General features: G+C 37.3%; 1 protein-coding gene across 4 annotated transcripts in view; it reads right to left on the bottom strand.

The window, feature by feature from the left end:
• The window catches only part of DGKB (diacylglycerol kinase beta), a 554,780-nt gene that overhangs the window by 324,114 nt on the left and 209,775 nt on the right, over nt 1-20,891 (bottom strand). For all 4 annotated transcript variants that reach the window (XM_080663708.1, XM_080663707.1, XM_080663710.1 and 1 more), the window contains 3 exons: nt 14,419-14,535; nt 4,883-4,956; nt 1,615-1,689 (listed from right to left, as the gene is read on the bottom strand). In XM_080663708.1, the coding sequence (XP_080519834.1) occupies nt 1,615-1,689; nt 4,883-4,956; nt 14,419-14,535 (266 nt within the window). The remainder of the gene's footprint in view (nt 1-1,614; nt 1,690-4,882; nt 4,957-14,418; nt 14,536-20,891) is intronic.

Here is a 20,891-nt window from a genome sequence, read left to right on the forward strand (position 1 = left end):
GTCCACAGTAGGGGGCCTGCAAGAGGCAGCTGATCAATGATTCTCTCTCATTATTGATGTTTCTATCTCTACCTCCCTCTCAGAAATCAATATATACATACGTATACTTAAAAAAGTGGTCATGTCATTAATTAATTAATTCCTATAAGTAGTATTGATAATAAATAACATGAATTGAGGACATATTATGTGATAATCACATTTTATAGGCATCATCCAATTTAACTTTAGAACTATCCCATAAAGCAGCTACTATTTTTCTCTTAGAACAAAGATAATAAAGATATGGAGAGTTTAAGTTATAAGGCTTGTGATTAGCAGAGTCAGTAGGCATTGCATTCAACTATGAAACAGGGCAAATCCTGAATGTCTGCAGTCTAGGTGGAGTGACAGAGATCTTGGAATGACTAAATTTTTTATTGCACAATTTTTTAATTCTGCAGAATAAGACCTACTTCTTTTAAGTTCAGAGACTATTAATAAAGGAGAAAAATAGCCATCCTGCCTGAGGTTATAATTGTTAATATCAAGACTTTACTTTTGTTTGTCGTTATCTAGATAAGGACTTCCTGTGTGTGGCTCACCTACCCAATAATCTGATCATGATCCTTAGACTCTGGAGTCTGGAGCTTGACAATGGCATTGTTCTGAACTAAATGCTTGTGGTGAACCTGCCTTTAAAGCAAGTGCTTTCCACAGATCACTGCTCTGGCATTTGAAAAGGGGCCCTGGACAGTAGCAGGGAGTGCAAGAAAGAGATAAATGTAACTATGGGGACCTGTGCTAATAATTGCATTGCACTGATATTTATTTAACATAGAAACATTAGTATAAACTTTATTCTGAGCACTTAAAATAGTACAATTTCAATATTTGATTTCTAGTTTGTGGGAATAACCTAGGAGGCGTATTTTAATCATACAGTTTGTAAAAAAAAGAAGCTCGTGTAAGGTTATACAGAGCTTCTCTCCACTCATCTGGTCTAATGTTTGCTCTCCTGGTGAAGGAGAGAAAACAGGTCAGTGGAAGAAGATGACATTAATTAGTTAATGAGGCCAAATTAAGGACAATTTATTTCAGTGCATATTTGTGACACCAAAAGTATATGATTTCTGTCGTAAAAATGATTTCATTTTACTATATCTTAGCTATTAACAACAAAGTATCTAAAAAGAGATGATACTCATTAGATTTTGAAAGTAGTAAGTTAATAAAATCATATTATGATTTTGCTTCTTTGTTAACTAGCCTTTTCTTTACTCTTTAGATTTCTATGCTATATTTTACAAGGGGAATCGTTTTTCAAACAGATGGTTTAGAAGTTGAAGCACCCTAGTGTGTGTGTATGCATTTGTATGTGAAATTATTATTATTAGCATTAGTATTAATATTACCTCACAATATTTAGAAGGGAGGAAAACATATTTGAAGCAGGCTATTTTGAAAAACAGCATCTGCATTGCTTTCTCTTATGTAGTTGATATTCTATGTTATTGTCATTTTTGATATACTGATCTAGCTGCTATATTCAGTAACATTATTTTTAGGTATGGAAGGCTTATTTAATTAATTTATTAAATGAGTCAATGGTTATGACATTATCCTTGAACTTACCCTGGCATTGGTCCATTTCCAGCAAGACTGTAAACCTGACGAGGATTTAGTAGATATTGGAATTTTCTGTAAATTCTATACAGATGAAAAGATGAAAGAAAAAAAATAGTGGTACATCAACATTTTAAATAAATAGCACCTCTCAATATTATATATATATGTGGTAATAATTATATACATTTGATAAATTTTGTATTAATACTATTAAGAATATGAAAGCTTAATAGAAACTAGTGGTTCCTTTAGGAAAAGAAGCTAAGTAGTCATTACAAAGCAATCTATATATATAAAAAGCCAGCAGACTGAATGCCAGAACAGCCAGAACAAACAGTTGCTGTGACGCCCACTGCAGCCAGCGAACCGGCCTGATTGAGGGGTGGGGCTGGCTGGCCAACCTCCCATGGCCCCTCTCCCCAGCCAGCCCCGCCCCTGATCAGCCTCTCCCACCCTGAAGGGGGGGGCAGCTGCACCCCCCCTCGGCCCTTACCCCTGACTGGCCCACCCCTGATCATACTCCCCACCCAAATAAGGAGTGAGGCCAGCCAGCCAACCTCCTGTAGCCCCTACCCTGGCCGGCCCCACCCCCGATAGGCCCCCACCACTCTGATCAGCCCACACCTCCTCCCCCCCAGTCGGCCCCACCCCTGATAGCCCCCCCTACCCCAAAAGGGGGCAGGGCTGGCCAGCCAAACTTCCACAGCCCCTCCCCTGGCTGCTGACCCCAGATCAGCACCCCACCTCAATGGGGGGCGGGGCCTGCTGGCCAATCGCCTGTGGCCCCTCCCTCTAGCCGACCCAACCCTGATCAGGCCCTAATCAGGGCGGGCCAGCTGGCCAACCTCCTCTCAACTCCTCCTCCCAACAGGCCGAGCCCGGATCAGCCCCAATTGGGACCAGGCCAGCTGTACCCCACCCAGGCATGAATTCATGCACTGGGCCTCTAGTATAGTTTATAAAAAGAAATAATGATATTCTATATAGGTATATGCATTTAAACATTATTGTCCGTTTAAATATTATTTAGCTAGTTAAATTTTAAATAAATATTTTGAAATTATAAGCATAAAATTACTTAAATAACTTCTCTTAACAGATCCTTGTGAAAGTTATAGGATACTGAGCCAACCTAACAGAGTCTTTTGTGCAAGCAAAGAAAGTGACCACATCTGCCTAATTATTTTACATCAACAACCATTCAGGTCTTAAAATTGCTAAACATTTCAATATCACATATTTAAAAATTCATTTTTTTCTGAAAGAAATCAACCTTTTTACAACAAATGAAAGAGAAATGTTTCTAAGCACATATATTGCCCATATGCTTAGAAGTCTTAGACAAAAAAAAAGTGAAAAAATTTAGTGTTTTTACATTAATTTGATATTCATGTACAATATTACTATATACAAGTGTGGGCAAAAGTGAGTTTCCAGTTGTTCATATGGAGAATAATGCAATAATTAATAAATAATAATACAAGAATAAACTCTGATTTGCATACTCACACTATAAACATACTTTTGCTAACCCATGTATTTTTACAAACACATTCCTATAATGTTTGCTAGCAGAAACTGTCTAAATTCACTATGTAATATCTGCTTTATCCCTACTCCTCAATTCCCAAATCTGCAAGAACCCTAACATTCTAAATATTGATTAATCAGATTACCTAGTTTTTCAACAAAGATCTTAAGAGTCATTCTCCTTTTTCCCAGCACCTGAACCTGGATGTGGACAATCCTGTATCTAAGTAATATCTATAATAATAAAAGTGTAATATGCTAATTAGACCAGACGTCCTTCTGGACAACCTTCCGGACGAAGCCGGGGCTGCGAAGGAAGCCCGGGTCCCGGGTGCCAGAGGGAAGCTGGTGCCAGCAGCAGGGGAAGGAAGGCCTACTCTTGCACGAATTTCATGCATTGGGGCTCTAGTCTATCAGACTTGGCTAAGCCATCTCATGCTTTAACTCTGGCTTTCACATTCTTTCACCTGTTCTATAAAAATCATGCCTCGCTAGCCCTCTTCTATATTGCTGTTTAAGTACAGTTATTTCCAAGATGAAAGGTTAGAGTGAATTTATTCACAATATAAAATGTTTTATTATATTTGGAATAGTTTATGTCTCATTTTGTCCCTCCTCCCCCTTAATTTTTAACCTCACTATCTCATGGTTCCTTAAAAAATGCCATGCCATTTCACAAATCTTTCTTCTTTCACTGGCGAATATTTACTTATATCAAAACCAATTCAAAAGCTAGTTCTTCTACAAAGACTTCTCAGTTTTAAGAAGTTTCAGTCATTTCACCTCTGAACTTTCCTAGCACCTTTATTAGAAACATTTTCATTTCAGCATTTATCTTGTGGCATTGAAATGAATCTGAATATTGATAAAAGGAAAAAAATTTTAAACAGAAATAATATCTTGTTGATTGAAAAGTGAAGAATATTCTTCATTTCATTGAACTACAGCTGGAAGTTAAATAGTAGGAAAGAAATTGCTTTACAAAATTTTGGTTCATGGAAATACTTGAACTTCATTATTTGGTAACCTCAAAGGTAATTTCTGTTTTATTATCATGATGTTTGTGTTAGTGCTTTTAATCTTATTGCTCCTTATTTGGTTGAGAGTAGTAAAAACTTATAGAAATTATTAAGGCAGATACAACCACATATTTGTTTATAACTATACTCTTTAGAAGGATATAAGATTTATTCCCCAATGAGGTGATTTTCAAATTTTTATTAAATATTATGAATCAATTATTAATTCCATTAAAAAAATGACATTTTTGTATTGTTCGCCCAACTATTGAAATACCTGAAAATGCAGCTCATCCTTACTTATATTAAATGTATGTGTTTCTTTGGGAAATATGGCATCATGTTCTACTAAATGCACTCACAGGATATCTTTATAATCTTTGTCTAGAAGCTGGATATCAATTGTGTTCCTCAGTACTGGGTAATAGCTTACTGAATTCACCTGTTGACCATCAAGGGGTAGGAGTGATAGGTATGGTAGAGAAAATTCAGATATCTGGGCTATGATAAAAATGTGTATAAAAGGATATTATTATTTTAAAACTCCAATTGTAAAAATAAGGAGAGGTCATACCAATATACTACAGATAGATTCTAGCATTACTTGTTTCACATCAAAATTAGTAAACCATGAGACATAATGTTTTCTAAATACTGTACACCACAATTTTAATTAATCTATTTACATAGATATGACATAGAAATATGACTTGAAAAAAACATACCTTTCTCCTTGCTTCCCACCACTTTTGGGGTTTACAAAAACTAAAAGTGGATGAGTGCCAGGAACAGGAGTGATCTAGGAGAAAAGTTTTTTATATAGACAAATTACTGTTAGTTCTACATCATGGAATACCAATTAGCAAATTCAAAAATGTGGCTCTTTCATTCTTAAATGTGGATACCTAGATACACCGATCTATTTAGTTATTCAGTTAATCACTGTGTTTTTTACACATACATATCAACAGGAATGCTCACTCCACAAAGAGTGGTAGGCTCTAGCTAGGTAGGTATAGGACAGAGAGAAAGGCAGCTTTGAGAAGGGAATAAGTGGGAATAACTATGAGATGAAAACAAAAATTTTTGGGACAATGAGTAAACCAACCAGAATACAGTAGCGTATACTGGGGGAAATCTATATATATAAAAGCCTAAGCAACTGGCCAACCATTCAACCGGTAGCTATGATGCACACTGACCACCAGGGGGCAGATGCTCAACTCACATTCATGGAAACATGGAACAGACTGGTGAATCTCAGAGGGAAGGCAGAAGGGGAGGGCGGGAAGAGATTAACCAAAGATCTTATATGCATACTAGAGGCCTGGTGAATGGATCCCTCAGCCTGGCCTGCAGGGATCAGGCCTAAATGGCAGTCCTGAATTGTGAGAGGGCACAGGCCAGGACAGAGGGACCCCACTGGTGCATGAATCCGTGCACTGAGCCTCTAGTATTAGAATAAAAAATAATCATAGTATATATACTTTTATGGAAGACCTGCACTTTGTGGCATGTGTGGAATCCATCTTCCCAACCATTTGTGAATAAGATGGTTTGAGGCACCTATCAGCTTAAAAGTCCCATTTCACATAATGTTTCCACAGAGCTTTGTTTTCCTGCTTGGAGACTACAGGTCCAGGTATTCTGGACTATTTGGTAATCTGACGTCCATTAAATTGGCCGAGTCCCTACGGTGTGCCCTGCACTGCTTCCTTCACTTCTCATTTCTCCGTGGAACAGAAAGAGGGCCTGTCCTACTGGATTTTATGTTCTAGTGGAGAAACAGGCAATATAAACAGACAGACAAACATATTTAGTAGTGACATATCCCACGAAGAGAAATTTACACAGTAAGGTGGTAGCACTTTATTGGTGGAGGTTACATTATTTTTGATACTATGGTAAAGGAGAACTCTTGTATTTTACATGACTTCAGTGTTAAGAAGTAAAATATTAAAAATGTTTTACCCCTACCAATATAACTCCCATTTAAATACAGTTTGACAAAACAGTATTTTAATAATAAACATTTACAACTAATGGAATCCTCTCAATATTAAGATCAAAATTTTCAATCATTTACATTTTCAAAATAGATACAAAGTGTCATTTGTTTTTATTTCTACCCTAGAAAGTATCCTTAAATATTTAATATGACAAAACCAACCATGGCATGTCCTTTTTCCTGCTGGATTAAACAATCTCAGATGAAAAATTCTGCCAACACATTTCTCTCCCATTCGTAAGTGAAATGAGTTTTTTTCTAATGACCACGGGCAAGGTAAAAATGTTAAAATCTTCACATTGGCTCTATGAGAAGGTTGTGTAAGATATTCATAATTGTCCTTCTGTTATCAAACTAGTTTTCATTACAATTTATTCTGTTTCTGTTTTATTTCCCTTTGAAAAGAGGACAAGGCTTTTTGTTCCTGATTTGTTTCTAATTGAGTAGGAAGATGAGATGAATGAGCTGCATCTGCAGTAACTTTCCTGCGTGTCTCCCTGAGTGCTAGTAAATGCGCTCATTCAATTAACGTGTAGAAGTGCCTGCAGGTCGAGCCATGGTGCTACTATGTAACACATACCTTTCTTCCCTGACTAAAAGCCAAAATGAAGAAAAACTGAACACACCTTTATTTCTCCTCCTGTTAGAGAATCAGATACCACTCCCAAAGATTTCACAGGCAAAATAGCAATGCTACCAGATGTGGGTTTTAGCTGATTTCTGCATTTGATCTGAATTCTCACTCCTTATTTTTAAGTAGAGGTGAGAATCTCAAGGTAAAGAAACAAATTTTGAGCAAATCATTAACTCTAAACCCAATACACTTTGGGATGATCCTCCACAAACTCCACACTCAGCTTACCATTATATGAGACTACTAGAGGCCCGGTGCATGACATTCCTGCACTGGGGTGGGGTGGAGGGCGGGGAGAAGAGGGGGTGGCCCTCAGTCTAGCCCCATGGTCAGCAAACTGCAGCTCGTGAGCCACATGCGGCTCTTTGGCCCTTGAGTGTGGCTCTTCCACAAAATACCACGGCCTGGGCGAGTCTATTTTGAAGAAGTGGCGTTAGAAGAAGTTTAAGTTTAAAAAATTTGGCTCTCAAAAGAAATTTCAGTCGTTGTACTGTTGATATTTGGCTCTGTTGGCTAATGAGTTTGCCGACCACTGGTCTAGCCCACACCCTCTCACAGTCCCAGAACCCTCAGGCCTAAAGCAGCAGGTGGACATCCCCCGAGGTGTCCTTAGCGCTGCTGCTGAGGTGGGATAGGCTCCTGCCACCACCGCTGCACTCGCCAGCTGTGAGCCTGGCTTCTGGCTGAGCAGTGCTCCCCCTGTGGGAGCACACTGACCACCGGGGGGAAGCTCTTGTGTTGAGTGTCTGCCCCCTGGTGGTCAGTGCATGTCATAGCAACCAGTCATTCCGCTATTTGGTCGATTTGCATATTAGGGTTTTATTATATAGGATATTAAATCACACTGGGTTGAATATTTGGAATGTATTTGAAAACATGTTTTAGAAAACCTTTCAAAAATATTTATTTATTGAAATATGTAAATGAAATATGTAAATGATTATTATTTATCAAATAAGTATCCCACTAGAATAAATTACAATATGTAGGTAACCTCAAAATACAAAATATACTGATCTCATTTTTATGAGTGGATAAATGGATAAATAGAGCAAGTAGTTCATAATTTAGAGAAAGAAAAGATTTGGAAGAATGATGCTACTCTACAAGATACAACAGTCAAATACCCAAAATGGAAATATAGGAATAATAAAACCAATAACAATCTTTCTTCATATATCCCCTTATAAGAAATTAGGTTTCAAAATAAAACTATATTAAGATAAAACTTCACCAAATTAACATATCTATTTGTAAGTTCTCAGGCACTGTGGAATAGTCCCCCTTTGATAATGATGTTAACAGATAAAACACCCGATCTATTGTAACCTGTATTTAAGAAGTGATAGGTGATTACATATCAGCACCATTAAGACTGGTGTTAAGGGATCATTTAATGGTGTTATATTAGAAATGTCAAGGTTCCAAGCAGATATGGCATTTCTTTCAATGCTCATTCAGAAAGCTTTAAATTCTATAAACTTTGTGACAAAAAGAAAACGCCAGTGCAGCAGAGTGAATTTAGGTACCAGTAGACCAAAGGCAGAGTTCTTAGGTTGTAAAGCCAAAGAGCTACAGTATTGTAGAGCCATTTTCAATTCTGACAAGTTAAAAATAAACGAATACTGTGTTCCTTAATAATCCTACATAATAAAAGGCTAATATGAAAATAAACCGAAAGGTGAGACAACCGGAACAACCGAACAACTGAACAACCAGTCGCTACGACATGCACTGACCACCAGGGGGCATGTACAGAACATGGCAAGCGTAGGCCGTGGCATGATGGTGGAGCAGGTGAGCAGGGGCGCCAGACCAAGGCAGGGCACCAGTCGCTGTCACCGGGGCAAGCCTCTGGTGGTTAGTGAAAATTCTTTGCCCCTGCGCACCATGGTCCCGCCCAGTGCTTGCACCTGCTGCCAGCACTAACCTCGCTCGCACCCACTGCCAGCACCAGAGTGGCCGTTCACACCCACTGCCAGCACTGGCCCTGCTCGCACCAACTTCCAATGCCCGGTGCCAGATCCAATAGCTTGGCGCTGTCAGCAGGTGCAAGCGGCGGCTGCCGGCCCCAATCACCACTGAGGGCTTCTCCACCTCCCCCTGCTCCCAAGGGTCGATAGGGGCAGCAGCCACTGCATGCACCCACTGCTGGCACCAGCCCCAATCGCCTCGTGCCATCAGCAGGTGCGAACATGGCCGGCCCTGTCAGAGCGTGGGAGCAGTGGTGGTGGGACCAGGGCTGCCAGCAGACAGGGGACAGAGGACCGGGGGCCGTGGCTGGAGGGGCCAGGTGGGGGCTTGAAGGATGGGCCAACACCTGCCCCTGTGCCTACCACAGCCTCACAGCCCACAGTTCCTTTTAAGGTGCATGAATTCGTGCACTGGGCCCCTAGTCCTGAAATAAGAATCAGTATCTTAGTAGTAGAGCACCTGCTATTGCTATTTAATTCTCATATACCTCTTTATCCCTGATGAAAAAATGATGGGCAAAGGGTAATTTTGAAAGGTTGCCCCCTCTAATCACAGCTGTGATCTATAAGCCAAGAGAAGAGGCCTCAGAATGTACATGCCAGCACCTTGACCTTTCACTTTCCAGCTTCTTGCCAGCACCTTGACCTTTAACTTCTTAGCCTCTAGAACTGTGAGAAATAAATATCTGTTGTTTAAGCCACCCAGTATATGGCATTTTGTTATAGCAGCCTGAGCTGACTAGTACCAAAAGTGTCCTATGGAAACTCAATATAGGCGCTTTAAAAAGGAAGAGTGAGAGCTTCTAGTCTACTTTCTCAGGATGCCAGCATAGGATTTGCTATCATGAGGACCAGCAGCCATCACTGATAATGAGGTGACCTTGAAGACATCATAGGTGAAGATTGGAAATGATAGAACCAGACCTGATGAAAATGTGGAACTGCCTTATTAGCCCTGCTTCTAAAGGTCCTACTTCTGGACTTCATTTACATGACAGAGAGAAAAAAATCATTTTGTCTGAACCACTGTTATATTTTGTTTATTCCTTCCTTTTCCCCCTGTTAAATTCTGCAGTACCTAACTGTAATTGATATGAAAAAAACAAGATCCAAAGGGGAAAAGACCTACATACAGATGGAACCAGGCTGAGAAACTTTATCCTTAATCAAATTTGTAATTATTTCTAGTCCCTGAGTGAATAACAACAGAAACTTGATTTCAGAGTGTATGAATAACCTCTATATTTCATGTTATTTTATTCTCATTATTTTATTTTCTCATTATTAAATGTTGGCATTTTTCAGTTAATCCTTTTGTAATGTAACTTAATAGTCTGAGATATGGGGAAATGTAGGTATTATTAGATGTGATATTTCAATTAGTATAATCAATATATTTTATTAAAGGCCTGGTGCATGACATTTGTGCACTGGGGGGGGGGGGGGAAGGGTAGTCCCTCAGCCCAGTCTGTACCCTCTCATAGTCTGAGGGGTCCTTAGCGCAGCTGTGGAGGCGGGAGAGGATCCCTCCACCACCATGGCGCTCGCCAGCTGTGAGCCCGGCTTCTGGCTGAGCAGCGGTCCCCCCGTGGGAGTGCACTGACCACCAGGGGGCAGCTCCTGCGTTCAGTGTCTTCCCCCTGGTGGTCAGTGCGTGTCATAGCGACTGGTCATTCCACTGCTCAGTCGATTTGCATATTAGCCTTTTATTATATAGGTAGGATTCCAGATCTTGTTTTCCAGAGCTGTCTAAATCAGGTAAGAACTAACTTCTAGAATTCAGAATTCAGTCTAAGGGAGCTCATTTGTATCGTGATGCAAATCTTATATACTTAAAGGAATTTAAATAGACTAAAGAAATACACTTTCCTTAGTTTCTGAAAGTGAGTATATCTGATTTCTATGAATTATGTTTTATGGAAATATCTTACAATAATCTTTTTGTGTTTTATATTTTGAAACAATTCCAAATTTACAGAAAATGTGCAAACACTGTAGAAACATTTTTTTTATGAACAATTACTAAGTATGTTGCCAAAATGATTTTTCATCACTTTTGCTTACTTTAGGATTGCAAACAAACAAGAACATTTTCTTACATAAATATAACACAACTTCAAAATCAAGACAATAACATAATTCTAGACTAGTTTCTTTTGTTATAAAAGCCATTACTGAGACAACTAGTGAAACTTGAATGGAATCAGGATCAGACAACACTAATATGTCAAGTTTATATTCAACTTTACCAATTCTTTTTTGAACTAACTACATCTTATATACGCTTTAACATGAAAAAAGTTAATTTTTTATATTCAAACAATTCTCCTTTCAAAAATTATGTTTAATGTGTTTAACTTTTTTTATTTGTATTGAATATATTGGGGAGATACTGGTTAACAAAATTATACAGGTTTCAGGAGCATAATTCTACAACAAATTATCTATGTCCAAGAGTGTTTTCTCTTTTTTGCTCAATAATTCTGAAATAAGATGTACAACTCAGTTATTTTGAACTGATTTATTGCCATGCTAAAATATCACATTTGTTTTGTTAAAGATTTTGGTAGAATGAGAGGGTGAAGACAAAAATATGAATATATTAAAAAAGTGGTTATCCTAAAACTATTTGCTCTTGTAAGTAAATATTTATATAGCATTTGAAATAATTTTAAATGGAAGATTATATAAAACATATGAAAGGTGAGTTACTCTGTCTAAAGTGTAAAAAAATGCCCTGAACTCCTAGTCTCACATCACCTACCACTGGACTTGAGGCATCTCTACAGAACCTGATGCTTCTCAAAACAGTTTTTAAGAAAAGATAGAATTGGGTAATGCAAAATAATCTAGAAAATATTAATAACAGGAAAAAGTATTCAAGGAATATTTTATAGCATGTGTGGTACTTAAAATCTTGAAGTATAATTATAAATTAGGTGTGAAAGGCATTTCACAAGGAAACATTTCATACTAGATTATTCTCTATAGAGAATAGAGCTAATCAGAGGAAATCTTATTCACACACATAGAGAGGCAATTTCATACAGTAAATATTAAAGAACATGCCTTTAGGATCAGGCTGATTTGAAATCCCAGGTCAACCACTGCTCCCTTAGTGACCTCATTTTAAATGATGGCTTTAAGTTCCATCAAAATGCCTTTCGTTTCCAAATTCATATCTGTCTTCTTTCCTAAATTGTAGATTCACATATCTGTCTGCCTACTTGACATCTCCATTTAGATGTCTAACAGCATCAGAAATTTCTCTCCAAACCTTATTAATGGAGATCCTTCTCCATCTTTTCAATTGCATGAGTCAATCATTTTTGAGGTGTCCCTGAAGTCTCACTTCTAATCTAGCCATCTTACATAAAATTATAGACAACTCTAACCTTTGTCCTGACACTTCTTACCTTTTTTCTCTCCATTGTCCCATATTACTTATAAACTAGTACATTATATGTAAGGAGACAGGGACTCATGTTAAAAGTTGTTGTAGTACTCAAAGTTGTTGTAATACTCAAATTATTCTGGACATAGAGAGGGAGTTAAAATGACAATGAAGAACTGATTATAAAAGAATCAACAGGCCTGAGCCCAAAGTGGGAAAAACACAATGCACACACTCACGCACACACACACACACACCAATCAAAGAAAGGGAATTAATTTTTATACATACACCATATGGTTGTGTATAGTGCACAGGTGTTGTGCAGTTCAGTCTTGTGCTGATTATAAAAAGGAGATACTGCAAATAAGAAAGAGTAGGGAGAGGGAGAAGCAGTTGTGGTGGGGACAACACTCGTTTACTTTAGGTATTTCAGTATAAAGCTCCCCTCTTTGTCTTGTGTTAAGAATATTTCAAACTACACCTTTTTGATCTTCGATCCTTTTATTTGAAAAGTTTTCTCAAAGAATAATTAGGGACAGGGTAACTTTTGTTTAATACACTTTAAACAATTGTTCTATTTTTCTACTTATTGCTTCACATGGGGAGTCTTCTGTATCTTCACAGCTCCTGCATGCTAAGAAGTTGCAGTTTCACTTAAACTTGATCATATGCACTAAAAGTAAACCTATGGTGTAGGTGATGACAAAGACAGAGTGCCTAACCACCTCTATTTGAAGTCCCCTAAGACTCGGGTTAATTAATGAGACTCATCCTAAGGTTATACATGATCTATTACTTCCTCTAATTAGAAATAATAATCCTGATCATTATGCTGGTTAGCTGCAAAGAAGTAAGATGAATGTGCTTAACTATGATTAATAGTCTTCTTTAAGCAGTGTAGATCTCTTCTGTCACTGAGTTATATGCAAAATGGAAAGCAACTCAATATTTCTAATGATATAATTTTTTAAAACTCACAAAAAGTAGTTTTCTTGTACATCTATTTATTTTTGCTGATAAACAAACATTTTATTATTTTAAAATTGGTTACCACACAAAAATTGTTTTACCATTTTGCATGAAATAGCTATCCAAGATTTTAGTATTTTACCTTTTTAAATGTTATCCCCAAAATTCTGTTAATACCTATGTGTATCATATTTTACTCCATTCTACTGATGTGAAACAGTCTATTTTACCTAATTATGAACTAATATTTTTAAATTCAAAATAAGATAATGATGATTGCATTAAGATATTTATTTGCCACTGTTTTGTAAGGGCTGATGTCTATACTTTGCTTCTTAACAACTTTCCCTGATATTTTTATATGCCACAGAAAGCATCAAAAGTTTATTGTCTGGCTAGTGGAATGAAACTCATTGACATAAAATGTTAATCACCTACTGTTTTTAATGCAATTTATTTAGTTGGAATAAGATTGAATATTTACAATCATCTTTGAATAAAAAATGCAACTTATAGTGACATGTCAGTGTAAAGCTTCTAAAACACTGCACACACATTTAATTTTAGTTTAAAATCTGGGTAAAGTATGGTCTGATTATTAAAATCTTAGGAGACTGAGAGGAGAAAAGTTATCATTCTAGTTCAGGTATGATTTTTATTTATCAATCTGCAAAAGTAAATGGAAGAAGAAGATGGTTAGGAATTTAGCATTTATATACCTGTTAAAATTTCATAGCCAATGAGATAGGGTACCTTAGAGGTAAAACACATAATAAATTCAGATGACCCTCATTCAAAATTAGCTTTACCAATAACTAACTGTGAGGCCCTAAACATAATTTTACTTCTGAACACCAATATACTCATTTCAAAAGTAGTAAATAATTATAATATTTATCATATGATTATTGAGAAAAATTAAGAATAATATTTATCTCATATGTTATAAAGCAAATTCACTTAATAAACATAAAATATTACTATAGTGCCTAGCATAAACTGTTTAAAAAACGATGTATATTTTCCTTTCCTGTTGAGACATGCCTAACCAAGTGTGAAAATGGGACATAACATCATAAATGATTAATCTGGCCAGAATGTCACTCTGTTAATCAACTATAAAACTGATGTGTTGATAAATTAGTAAAGATTTTTCTGAAGACATCTTCTGAGCTATTCCGCACAGTAAGTAAATGCACTGATACCTTAACACACGCCCCGCTAAGAGCACAGCATTGACAAATATGAAAGCTACTAAAATTTATGCTTTAAAATCATACCTGCAGGCCTTGTCCATCCACAGTGACTGAGTTGGCTCTTTGCATTTTGTTCTTGTCGGTCACTTTGTTTGGCTGCTGGGAACCACCCTTTTCCTTTTTCACTGTTGCTTGTCTTTCCTGTAATAAAAACACAAGTCTATTTTAAAAAAATGTTGAATCATTTTACTAGAAGGGACGACATACAGATTTTCATGGCTACAAATTTGGGCCCAAATTACTAGTGACTAATATAAAAGCAGTTACTTTCAACTGGCTCAATATACTAGTATAAGAGAGATGCATGATCAAAATATCAGTTAAAGAAAGGATGTGAAAGAAAACCAAATTGTAATATCTCTATGGGCCCACTTATGACTCTATCAGTAGTTATTCAGAAACACTACAGCTAATTTTTTCAAACAATGATAAAGATGTACATAATATAGGATTATGAATTAAATATTCAGTAATAAGCTCTAAACAGAATGCTTATAAATAAAGGCAATATTGAAAATGAATTCATGATGGACTTTTAAGCTACTATGAAGTTACTATCAAGAATGGCATAAACCTTAAAACTCACATTCCATCCCAGTGAATCTCCTTGTTCACCATAATAAAAAAGTTTGTTGTCGTTATCCGCTCCTCTTTCTATTTCCTCTCCTCTTATTCTCTCTTCAACTCACCCCAATAAATGCTACCATCACTAATTTATCGTGAAATTATCAATGACCTTCTCATCGCCACACCTGTTTATCAATCTTCATCTTCTCAACCTTTCTGCAGCAATGGACAGAACTAACATCATCTTTCCTATTGAAAGCTTGTCTCACTGGGTTTCCAGGTCATCTCTCTCTTAGCTTTCTTCTTACTTCACCCACTGTGCCCTCATAGTCTCTTTTGCTGGTTCCTCCTTCAGCTTGGCCATCCTTAACACTTAACCTCATCTACACTCACTCCCTAGGTTAGCGTCATTTAATCCAAGGCTTTCGATTTCAATTCTATCATGAAGACTTCCAAATTTGTTTTCCTGTTCAGATTTCTTTCTTGAACCTTAACTCCTACACACAAATGCCCTTTCTATCTGTCCACATGGGTGTCTAAAATCCATATCAATCCCCAAAGGTTCCAAAAGTATATATATATTTTTTTCATTTTCTGTCTAGCCCCCCAAAAATAAATACCAAACTAGACAATAAGTCACCACCTCCATTATTATAGGAGTTAAGCCATCATTATGCTATTTGCCTATTGTAACCCTAACCAAATGGATCAATTCAATTTCAACTTTGCCTCCCTACAATCAGTTCTCTCTACAACAGCCACACTCATCCCTTCCACTCCAGCTACACTCTCTTCACTGTGCCTTGATCACAAGATCATGCTCTTAATTCAGGGCTCCTGCAATACTTTGCACAGTACTGGAAAGCTCTCATTTGTGTGTTTGTTGAACTTGCTCCTCAATTACTTCGGGTTTCTGGTCAAATGTCAGACCTGGTTCTCTATTCCCTTTAGCCTCCTTGTGTGTATCATTTAATACAACCTGAAATGTTACCAATTTCATACATTTAATGCTGGTCTTCCTCTACTTAAGAAAAGCTTCATGAGAGAAAGGACTTTGTGTGTTTCACTTTTCTACAATAGAGCCTAGATCAGTACCTGCCAAAAGTCAGGATAAATGGAGAAATACATGAATTTTTAACATCAAAACAAAAATAAATTAAGTGCTTTAAGCATGATATTAAAAAAGATTCATCAGCCATGTCTAGGCTCAGTAAAATAAATAAATAAATAAATAAAATTGTCCTGATCAATTAATAATGTTTTCCATGTGTGCCTAAATGATTGAATGTCACTTTCTCATCACTTATTCAGGTATATATTTCCTTGTTTCTGTATTTATTTTTTAGAGTACTATTTCAGTTCTGTAATTTAGAAAAATGTTTTTAAGTGGACTTAAAGGTAAAACTTTTAAAATATACCAGGGACAGATGACTTAGAAAATTTTTTGAACCAAAATAAATGCTAATCAGGAAAGATCATTTACTTTGCAATTTCATGGTGCAAAGACACTACATATATATTTTTTGTGGCTGAAAATGTATGTTACAATAAGATTCCTGAAATTCAAATTTTTTGGAAAATGATGTACTTATATATAAGAATAACTTCTGGCAAAAATATTGACATTTTAAAAGATTGATAATGTTTTATAAGATTACAAATTACAATTTTGTCTATAAATAGTTAAGAGTATAATGCATAGAAAGAGTTAATTATAGGATGAGGATTGGACTAAAAAAGCCTGAGGTGACTCTCATTTCTGCTGCTTAAATATTATGCAACGTTAGAGAACTTACTCTTCCTGTTTTTCAGAGTGTGTAAGAATTAATAGAAATTGTATAAAGTCCTAATACTGTGCCTGTATTATGAATAATGTAAAATGAGTGTGGTTCTGCCTTTAGCGTTCATCAATATTACCATTATGCAAAGTGTTCTTTTTATTTACAAGTGTGTGTGTATACACGTGCACACACACATACTAGTATATATGGCGATAGTTACATTACCGTCAGGTTAGATAAGTTAAGCTCAATGTTTATATTTGAAAATCTACAAGTTGTGTTAAAAGTTCAAAAAATGGAATACTATGAGTAAGTATGGGGATAGCTTCTTCCCAGGTTCTTACATACAGGTTAATAAAACATGATAACAAATATTATATAAGTATCTATAATGTGAAAGATATACTTAAGTATCTTATATTCTAGCATACCTTTATAACTTATATTTTCCCATAATTTAATTAATATTAAATCTCTAAAGTACTTAGGTTATGGGAATTAAATATAATTTGAGTTGGTTCATCTCATTGGAAGTAAATATTTGTGACCTTTCTATTTATATATGTAGTTCTGGAAAGTTAAGACACGTATGTCTGTAAAGAGCTACCATACCATTTATTATCATTATTTTATCCTTGGCTATGCATAGAGTTAAGGAAATTTCTCCAACCAGCACATAGCAGTTGATTAAATGGCTTGATGTCCCTCTGAGTAAACTATGATTAAGACTAAACAAATGCTTTGTTGTAACAATTATAAAATACAGGTGGGGCAAAAGCAGGTTTATAGTTGTTCGCATAGAAAATAATGCAATCCTATAAAATAAAGAGGTAATATGCAAATCGAACATCATGCCCTCACACAAGATGGCCGCCCCCATGTGGTCACAACATGGCTGCCACAAGATGGTCGGCAGGGGAGGGCAGTTGTGGGCAATCAGGCCAGCAGAAGAGGGCAGTTAGGGGTGACCAGACCTGCAGGGGAGGGCAGTTGGGGTGACCCGGCCTGTAGGGGAGGGCAGTTAGGGGTGACCAGACCTGCAGGGGAGGGCAATTGGAGGTGACCAGACCTGCAGGGAGGGCAGTTGGGGGTGACCAGGCCTGTAGGGGAAGGCAGTTGGGGGTGACCAGGCCTGTAGGGGAGGACAGTTAGGGGTGACCAGACCTGCAGGGGAGGGCAGTTGGGGGTGACCAGGCCAGCAGGGGAGGGCAGTTGGGAGCGACCAGGCCTGCCAGGGAAGGTAGTAGGGGGCAACCAGGTCTGCAGGGGAGGGAGGGCAGTTGGGGGCGATTGGGCCAGCAGGGGAGAGCAGTTGTTGGCGATCGGGCCTAAACCGGCAGTCTGACATCCCCTGAGGGGTCCTGGATTGGAGACGGTGCAGGCCGGACTGAGGGACACCCCCCCCCCATGTACAAATTTCATGCACCAGGCCTCTAGTAATAAATAATACAAGAATAAACTCTGTTTCGGATACTCACAACTGTAATCCTACTTTTGCCCCCACAATGTATGTGAACAAATTTAAAAAAACCCTAAATTAAATGTTCAATCAATAAAATCTCATTTTTGAGATCTACAATTACAAGAAAGAGTTATAGAACAAGTTTAAAAATCCTCAGTGTATCATCTAGAGACAATACTAAAGTGGTAAACATTTTTTACACACATACATACTCAGAAGACCAAGTGGTTTCTTTGTTTGGGGAAAAATACTTACTGCATTGAATTTGTGGAATTAATCAAGCTGAAAATTTTACAACAGAAGAGACTCAGAACCATTTAATTTTCCCCAGGGCTTTCTGTTTATTATACTCATTTGTTTTATGTTTATTTCCAAATTTTGTAGAACTCTCTCTGAGATATTCAGTATATTTTATTTAAGCAGCATAAACTAACAGGAGGGTAGTTGGATACTTTTCATATTTCCACTGAGAAAATATTTACTTCTGTCCTATTTTATATGAGGGGCAGGAAGCAGGGGGCAGGTGCGGGGCGGGGGGGCATGTTTCAAAATCTGCTGTCCGCAAACATCTCACTGGTCTGTTTTGAGGGTTAATTAACCCTCGCTCTCAGAGCTCCATTGGGATATCTGAGTTACTCCCAATGTTGTAGTTATTAAAAACTGTCAGGAAGAGCTCACGGACACTATTGTGCATCACTATTCAGAATAAAATAGCTCTCTAATAATGGGGGCCAGTGCTCATCACTTCACCTTCAGGATTTTGTTTTCCGTTTTGGGGCCCTAAATGACAAAATAAATTTGTTATAATGAAGACATATTTTGTTGTGCCAGATAAATTATCCCAGATATAAAAAGAGTTGGACAATTATTGCTGTGATCGATAGAAATTATTCAAACACGGAAAAGAGCCACTCTAACCCCCCAAAAATATAAAGGAATATAGAACATATAACTATATATAAAACACAGCTATTGATATTTCAGCATTTTCAAATATCAACCCATTGTGTTTGCTATGTAGACGTTGTAAACACAGAATTCAATGTTTTGTGATCCTTGGACTCTACAAGTAGCCCAAGAGATCTTAACTGGGGATTTATTGTATTAAAACTCCAAAGAACAATCACCAGAATGCACGCAGAAGAAAAGCTGCAAAGACCATTCACAGAAAACACAGAACAATGAAACAAATGAGATTTTAAAAAGGAAGACCTCACTTTAAACATGTGCCCTAAAAAAATCTTTTTCTGTATCATGCTGATTCTCAGATGTTTTTCCTATTCGTTCATGGCCGAAAACTGCTTTCACAAAAGGGATGTTTACCACAATCCTTAGCCTGCTGGGATCGATCATTCACAAACTGCAAGCAGCAAATGATGATTACCTGGAGCACAGGGTTTTCTTCTTTTTGTCCAATCTCAGCATGAGAGACAGGCAGCAGCAAAGCACCTCGATGGGTACAAAGCCACCGAGGAAGGGTGGGGCTGCTTGGCTGCCAACAGCCTCTTCAAAGGAATCCTGCAGTTTACTTCCTCTTACTTGACTGAATGGAGACTCAGCCCTTCCAGCCGCTAGAGCTGGGCCGCAAGGATTTCCCAAAAACTCTAGCATTTTAACCCAAGGGGACCCTTGGATAGTCATAATATAAAAATCTCCCTGAAACCGAAGTGTCCCCATGTCATTGGGACTTATAAGGGTTATTATGATCTGCAACTTACTGACAGCGGCCAAGCTGTACCTTTGATTACTGTGATCCTTCTGGGGGATTTGAACATTTCTCTGCCCAGAGAAACCATTTCATTTCAAAAATGGCAAAGGCTCTGAATCCTTGGGCTAGTTATTTCCTTTCTCTAACTCCCCATTTAACACACCTATAAAATGAAAACTTCCATGTGATGATAAACTGAGAAAATGTGAAGTGCTGGCATAAACTTGGCAGTCAATATATGGCAGTCATTTTTCACATATAAAACGTAGTGTTATATGTCATCAGTAAGTTTAAAACAGGTATGCTGCTTGGGTCGTAACAGTTAAAAATGGCTGCTGTGAAGGCCGATGCCAAAATCATTTATTTCGGGCTGCTTACTGGCAAATGGTAGTGCCATTACAAAACGAAGTGTGTGTGTGTGCCTCAAGTTCACTCATGCTCATTCCCTTGGTAAACCATACTAATTGAAGCCACAGTAAGCCGAAGGTTAAAAGCAAGGGGCCAGGTCTCTACTCTCTGCACATTCATCATCTCTTTCTATCAGTTGAGTTAAATGGTCAACATGTAATTTCTGTGTATTAACCAATCTGTTTATGCCAGTTGTCATTGTAACTTAATTATCACTCCAGCCATTGAATTGTGCATATAAAATGGGTATGGGTTGTTCTATGCAAAATAACTTGTATGCTTTGCAAAGACAGAGTAACATGAGGGTGTGTGTGTACAGGTGTGTGTATTAGTCAAGTTGGGTTTGGACACAATGACTGTAAAAGCATAGAGAATTACTAATCAAAATTAAGGCTTTTTTTTTTCCCTTTAATACAAAGTGATCCACAGATATCCTTGACTTTGTGTTATACTCTAAAACAAGTGAAAGAAATTGAAAACAATGGCTTTCATTAATATAGGAAAATCTTTAAACAAAATAGGAATGCTTTTGTTTTACTTTAGAAAAGAAAGACTCATGACACAGACAATA

This window comes from Plecotus auritus (genome assembly GCF_963455305.1).
Source record: "Plecotus auritus genome assembly, chromosome: 4".
NCBI classification, from domain to species: domain Eukaryota; kingdom Metazoa; phylum Chordata; class Mammalia; order Chiroptera; family Vespertilionidae; genus Plecotus; species Plecotus auritus.